Raw genomic sequence first — 7,558 nt, 5'->3', positions numbered from 1 at the left:
GATGATACCACAATTTTTATGAGCAGTAGAACAGACAACAATCTTGAGGAACTCATTAATCACATACTCTCAGATGTGGTTAATTGGTTCAAGGTGAATGGTCTCTCATTAAATTCCAGTAAGACCTGCTTTATTCAATTCTGTACAAAAACAGAAAAAGAGAGAGAGATAAGTGTGACATGTGGTAATCAACCAATAGTAAGAATGGAAACAACAAAATTTCTTGGAGTGCACATTGACAAGAAAATGAACTGGTCTTCACATATTATTGATCTCTGTAAGAGGCTTAGCTCTGCTACCTATGCTTTACGGGTTGTCACTACATGTGTTGAGCCTAACACTGCAGAAGTGGCATACTATGGCTATTTTCATTCTCTCATTGAGTACAGAATTATTTTTTGGGGCAACCAGCCATTAGCAAGGAAAGTGTCCATTGCACAGAAGCGAGCTTTAAGAATTATATGTGGATTGCGCCCAAGAGACTCGTGTAGAAATACTTTTCATAAACTTAAAATATACACAACTACATGCCAGTATATTTTTTATCTCATGTGTTTCGTTTGTAAAAATATAGAGATATTTCAACCAAACAGTAATTATAATGAACGTAACACACGGAGAAAGAATGACATACTCAGCGAGCTCAGAAATTTGAGCTTGGCACAAAAGGGTGTCCACTACACTGGAGCAAAACTCTTCAATGCTCTTCCTCCCGAAATAAAGACAGAGATTCATAACAAGAATAAGTTTAAGAAAGCATTAAAAATATTTCTGCTAGAAAAAGCTTTTTACAGTCTAGATGAATTTTTAACTAAATAAATTGTAACATTTTAATATTGTATAATACAAGTTGACATAATGCCACTAAGAATGTTATTTAACCTGAGCTCTGTATCTGTGTGTGTTCTGTATCTGTTTTCTGTAGTGTTTTAATGATTCTAAGAAAATATGTATTTTATTTTTCTGTATTGCTGTCCAAAGAATTTACTGTATAAATTTTTATATAATTATTTACTCAAATTTCTGTATATGCTATAAGATTATCAGATTGTATTTGTAAAAAACTGACTCGTTCCACGTCCTTATGTATCCAACACAGTTGGACCTATGGAACATGAAATAAATCAAATCAAATCAAATCAAGATGGTAGTGCTAAACGGATATGCATACGCTCAAACGCCGAACTACCGATAGATATCTCTATGGTCTCGCTACCATGATCCTTCACGATTCATTGCCATCTTTGTTTTGTTGTTCTTTATGCCATTTTGGGAGCCAAACAAGATTACAAAAGATTTTTGTAGTGTAGTTTCTATTGTTGTTGATGATAGGTGTGGATGGTTTTTGTTGTATTGTGTCTTTTAGTGGTGTTTTATAGGTTGAAATATGTGAGCGGTAATATTTCCTTGTATTGTTTTGCATGTTGGAGGGTCGATCAGACTCACCTGTTTCATTTGAGGTGTATTATGGGTCAATTGAAGTCTACAATACCATATTCTTTTATTGTTCAGGGGTTGATGGGAATCGCATGCTTCATTTGAAGTGATGTAAACTGAAGTGTTCGATACCACATTCTCTTGTATGTTTCATTTGAGCTGTAAAGTCAACTGAAGAGTCCGATACCATTTTTTTGTAGTTCAACATGTTGATGATGTCATAGCTAAAAGCAGACGGGTGGTATCCCATGCTTCAGTTATAAGTAATTTTCGCTGCATTATATCCAATGTCGGAATACCCTCAAACTTTTTTTTTTAGAAAAAAAACACTGTTCAAGGGTATACCAATTCAGGTTTTTCAGCATCTCCATGGCACTCAGCCATGGACCAAAAAAAACTGCCCTTCTTGATATATGCTCAGTATCCTCTAGTCATCCTATTAGATATGGATCCAGTGTGCGATTTGCAGGGGGGGAATGGGGGGGGGATTTCCCCCCCTCTGCATCAGACCATCCCCTCCTCTGGTTTTAGTTTATGCATCCCAACCTGGGACGTTTATTTCCCACGCACTGGAAATTTGTGGAGCCAAACACTGAAAGTTTTTAATACAGTCTTATTATTAGTACCATTAATATGTTTGCTTATTAATTTTGAAAAAGTGTTATGTAGTAATTAAGCATTTCAAAATATTTAGAACTAAATCATCATTCTCATGTTGTCATTGTTGCTTTCGTCTAAGATGCGTCATCCGTTTACTTGCGAGGGAAGTAGTATGACAGTCATACCGCAGCAGCCGTACCACAGAGTTGGGTGAGCTGGGGGCTGAAATTCCTACCCCGTGCCCTGACACAGGGTGGTGACCGGCCCGATACCTGTGCGAACATTTACCGTTGGGCCACCTTTTGGCAATGGTATGGCGTGGTCTAACGCGCCTGGGACGAAAGCACAAAGTAGTGTGAAACTGCGAAGTGAGCAACGGTACCTACCAGACGGGATCGGACAGTCTGACTTCGCTAGTCGAGAACCACGTGGGTGGAGCTTAACACAGGTTCCCCAGCATCGCGTACTCCAAATTAGTTGGTGCCGTTCGTTTGTTGCCTCACGTCCGCCAAACACATGGCGATCTTCACACGTTCCTGCTTCAGTAGCTTCATTAGTAAGTTGAGTGCGTCCGGGCCTGTAAGAACTATGGAATTTCAGGATGACATTCAAACAAAGCAAAATTTCTGATTTCCTTAAGAGCAGTGCATTACCTGATACGTGTACGAACTGTGACAGTCAGGATACTAACAGTGGTGCTTAAAGAGTTAAAATAGACAGTGAAAGTAAAAAAGAAAATGGTAATGATGGTGCTAATACAGGGGAAGAGACTGAATCTCTGGTGACTGAATACTGTGTCACATCTCAAGGTAGGAATGGGAGTAACAATACTCTCTAGGATATTATGTTGCCTTATCAAGTTTCCAAAACTGGCAAAAGACTAAGCCGTGGCTGTCCGTAAATGACAAAAACTTAGTAATATGCACAGTGTGTTCACAAGTTCGTGAACTGAAGGTGGAAAGCAGTAAACGTGTGCGTATCGATAACGCGTTTTTAGCTGGTGGTGTTTCTGCTAATAACGCCAAAAAACTAAATGATAAAAATCATGAAGTGTGTAGAAATTATGAGTATAAAAGAAAAGAAAAGTTAAGAAAAATGCGTGAGTGAAAGTGAAAAGTTGTGGGGAAAGCAGCATCAAGAAAAAGCAATCGCAACTGCTTCGTTGAATGGTTTATTGAATGTAGCGTGCTTCATTCTGACCATGCATGCCGAAATATCATTCTGTTTGTAGGAGAAGAAATGGAAAAGAATCTTGCTCACTTCGTTGTAGAATCGAGTACAAACTTTAGTATCATTATAACGAAAGTACAACGGTTTGCCATAAGACTTGTTTAATAATATATTTACGTTTGTCCCTTGAGTGAGTTGCTTGCAATTATTTTTTTGACATTGTTGAATTAGAAAGTGGGACAGGAGAATGCATTTTCAACACACTGTTAGCAGCTTTTGAAAAGTATAGCATTACAAATGATGTACTAAAAAACCACTTTGTAGGTATTGCAACAGATGGTGCCTCAACAATGCTTGCACCTTACAAAGGGGTAACCACTCTACTGCGTAGTCATTTACATAAGGATTTAACTGTCATTCATTGTATGAACCACAAAATGGAATTAGCTGTCCACGATGTTATGAATGAAAATTCCTTATATTCTGTGTTTTCTCGAAGTCCCAAAAATCAGAGACTACTACAAAGTGTTTCACAAGAATTATCCTCGCAGCTATTAAAACTAGGCCGTATTTTTCGCGTACATTGGGTTGCTTCCTCATTTAATGCTGTTCGAGCTCTTCTTGAAAGTCACACTTCTCTTGTCCATATTTTTTGAAAAATTGAGACATGATGGTTCCCGATCAACTCAGGAGAGATCTAAATTGAAGGTTTACTAAAACATCTCACAAAGTGGTTGCTTGTAATGGAATTAGTTATGCTTTATGAGGCCCTACAAGTTCCGCAAGTATTATCATTCTTTATGCCGAACAGAAATTCTTCAATCCTTAAAACAAAACAGGAAATTGACGTAGCTATAAGAACTCTTGAAACACTGAAAACAAATGACTCCCCACGAATTAAGGTGATTGTACAAGAGTTGGAGGAAAAGGGGTATTAATTAAAGAACCATCTTGTGATGAATGTAACAGATTTCAGACATTTCGGAAGAAATGTTTTCAGTCTTTGGTAGACAATATAAAAAACCTCTTTGAGAACCTGGATTTCTTTTCGTATGTAGCCGTATTAAATTCAGTTATATGGCCTTCAGATGATTATGAACGTGTGTTTTATGGTGACATGTCAATTTCTCGCTTGTGTAATAAGGTGGATTCTAAATTATGTGAAAGCACATGTGTGTCACTAGTTAAAGATTTTCGAATCAATAAAGAAAATCCTCAACACATGCCCAATTCTGTGAAGGAACATGTGAAAGATGTCAAAGTTGTACCTATATCTACGGCTGAATGTGAACGCGGATTTAGTGCCACGAATTTAACACTGACTGATCAGAGAAATCACTTACAAATTCCGACACTTTCAAATCTACTTTTCATTTCAATAAATGGACCTCCACGGCATTGCTTCGATGCAGAAAAATTTGTAGCAAGGTGGATCAAGTCTCAGCACCATAGTGCCCTTGACAAACCAACATGCAAACCATCGAATCTTCAGGGGCAGTCTCATTCATCTCGTCTCTTCAACTAAACTCCATAAGTTAAAATGACAATTATATACTGTAGTACTAGCTGAACCGGACACACTTTGCTGTGGCTTTGTCATAATACGATGATTTAACAAATTGTCATTCACTTATAATTTCAGAGTGTTAAAATTAAGCACAAAACAACACAAAAATTTTAATTTTACATTTTATTCATCTCATATATTACTATAGTTTGAGTATCGCATATTACATGAATCATTTACAAAGTTGTGAATTAACAACATATGAAGATTTATTAATTTTGTAAATGAGGTAAATCAACTTTTCCCACTCCCCATCTTCTCCTGCCCTTCTCTCTGTCCATCTGCTTCTCTCCTCTATCACCTCCTACCCTCTCTGTCACTCTTCCCTTCACTAAGGTCAATTTCTCTCCCCCTCTAAGTCAATCTCCTCCTCCCCTCTCTTTCTGTCCCTGTGACATCCAACATTAATACATTGAAAGCAGTAATTTGCGTCTACAATTGCCATAAGGACAATGCTGAATGTTTTTTTATAGTTGATGTATTCACTTCCAGTATTCGGAGGACACATAATTTGCGCATTTTTGCCATATATGGCTCCTATGCAGTGAGGGAAATTCCACTTCACTTCGAAATTTCTTGCTACCTTCTGCCATTCTTCAGTATCCTTTGGAATCTGAAAAGTAAAACATACTCATTACTACCACTATTTTTTCAGACTGATGACAGAGAGGACACAGTATCAAAAGATGATGGGGACGTAGCTCTTGAAGAACATGTACCTCCCACATATGTCAAGCACATATTTTCAAATGTTCTTTTTAATGCGGCCTTGGGGGAGTATGATCAGCAAACTCCGAGCATCGAAACATTGCTTGCAAAAACTAGCTGTGAAATTGTATATGGGGGAATTAATAATTGTGACGAATTTGTTCAAACAGAAACAGAAGAGCTCGAATTAGTTCGATTTTAGAAATAACTATTTTAACAGTTCTTTAATATCCATTGTAATTTGCTTAAAAATGCCAATAAAACATTACTTAAATGAAATCAGTATTGAATGTAGCGTGCTTAGCTTTATGTAATTCTTCAACACCAATGAAATAGCAGAATATGATACTTTAAATAAGTACATTAGTGACTTGTATGGATCGCCAGTGGCTAAAAATCGTAATGTGATGGCCCATCGAATTCTTGGTGAAATACTGTCTTGGCAGTTGTTATCTTTCTTTACAATAAGAGGTGTAGTTAACTGCAGCAAGTAATTAAAGTCTTCAGTCGACATCCTCGTAAAATTACTAAATAATGCACCATCGTCTGCTTCTAGTTCCTAGGATACTATTTCGTGGACCTTCCACCATCGTTTTCTTTTCCTTTGTTTTTCATATCCGTTGTTAACTGCCTGTGCAAGTACGAAGTAGGCCGCCGCTGCGATCACTTTATCATCCATTATACTGCAAGACCGACACACGTGTGGCACAAATTCTGTTGCTTTGGTATAAGTTAACCTGCCACTGCCACATGCAACATACGCCGCAAGACGTTGCCTGTTGTAGCATGCTACAAGACGACGCACGCCACATTTCCGTAGCATGCCACAATGTTGCAAGACGTAGCCCCAGCGTAACGAGGTTTTAGAGCCAGGTCTGTTTTGTATGGTGGATGTGATGTGTTGCGTACGAAACTAAAACCTGCAATCAGATCCAAACGTCGTGGAAAACTGTGAAGAGGTGTCATCCTGCAGCAAGATGACGCTCGCCCACATTCTGCCAAACGGACAGCCGACGCAATAAAGGAGTTGAGATTCGAGGTGCTGGAACATCCACCATACAGTCCAGACCTGGCTCCAAGTGATTTTCACATGTTTGGACCCTTAACGGAAGCACTACAGGGAAGAAGATTTGAAAGTGATGAAGACGTCATTGCTGCGGTGCAAAATTGGTTACGGATGCAACCGAAAAACGTATTTTCTGATGAAATAAAAAAAAAAAAAACCTCGTAAAACATCGGGAAAACTGCATTCAAGTCCAGGGAGTTTACGTAGAAAAATAGCGCATGTTTCAGTTTTCCATCGTCGGAATAAGTACAGCTTTTCAGAAATGTGGCTTTACTTTTTGAATTCCCCTCGTATACCTGTATGCAGATGATTTTGTAAATAAGCTTTACCTATAATGTACTTTTAAAGACATAACAAGGGATGCCTTTTCTGATAGTGCATACGCGTGAATAGTGAGTTTCGGCATTAACATCTATTTATGAATAACTGTTTAACCATGGGTAACGCCACGGTCCAAGCTAGTAACATGTAGAATTATACTCACTCCCTAAGACATCCCCCCACTGGTAAAAGCACAAATCGCACGCTGCATGGATCTCAACACTTGAACAATATCCTAGGATGGCTTATATGAGTAGTGATTTACAAGTAATCTCCTTTGAAGACTAAATGCATTTTGCTGGTGTTCTACCAGTGTTTCATTCCGTTCACCTACAAACTGTTACACCCTGATATTTGCATGTGTTCACTGATTCCACCTGTGACATACTGATGTTATAGTGACAGGATACTATGTTTTCTTCCATTTGTTACGTGCACAATTTGAAAGCAAGTTGCAAATCCTTCCAACACTTTGAAATCTTTTTAATATCTCACTGAATATTTGTGGATTATTGAAAACTTTTTAATATCTCACTGAATATTTGTGAAGCTTCTCTGGCAGCATTTCATAATAGATAACTCCATCATTTGAAAACATCTGTGGGTGCTGTTAATACAACCTGCTCAGTCATGAATATACAGTACGTCCACATCAAAATGCACCATTTTTTGAGCCAGTTAGACCTACA

The 7,558-nt window shown here is 38.0% G+C and overlaps 1 protein-coding gene across 2 annotated transcripts; it reads right to left on the bottom strand.

Moving 5' to 3' along the window:
* Positions 1–4,912: 4,912 nt before the first annotated feature.
* Positions 4,913–6,484, bottom strand: LOC124804652. Of its 2 annotated transcripts, none has more exons than XM_047264876.1 (2): positions 5,845–6,484; positions 4,913–5,387 (listed from the first exon to the last, which is right to left on the bottom strand). In XM_047264876.1, the coding sequence occupies exons 1-2, from the start codon at positions 5,896–5,898 to the stop codon at positions 5,112–5,114; spliced, it is 330 nt and encodes a 109-aa protein (XP_047120832.1). In that variant the 5' UTR covers positions 5,899–6,484; the 3' UTR covers positions 4,913–5,111. The 2 variants fall into 2 exon arrangements, 1 of the variants encoding a protein (XP_047120832.1); XR_007017362.1 differs by having other exon boundaries at positions 5,299–5,387; positions 5,494–6,484.
* Positions 6,485–7,558: the final 1,074 nt, after the last annotated feature.

The sequence above is a fragment of the Schistocerca piceifrons genome, chromosome 7 (assembly GCF_021461385.2).
Source record: "Schistocerca piceifrons isolate TAMUIC-IGC-003096 chromosome 7, iqSchPice1.1, whole genome shotgun sequence".
NCBI lineage: Eukaryota > Metazoa > Arthropoda > Insecta > Orthoptera > Acrididae > Schistocerca > Schistocerca piceifrons.
The sequence above is the reverse complement of the archived record's forward strand: the minus strand, read 5'-3'. Positions and strand labels throughout refer to the sequence as shown.

What these genes read in the sequence shown, in the direction of transcription:
- LOC124804652 (XM_047264876.1), bottom strand. Translation starts at nt 5,898, where the DNA reads ATGGGCCATCACATTACGATTTTTAGCCACTGGCGATCCATACAAGTC. An exon ending in GATCCATACAAGTCACTAAT is followed by an intron (nt 5,388 to 5,844) that starts GTACTTATTTAA and finishes TTTACTTTTCAG; the next exon opens with ATTCCAAAGGATACTGAAGA.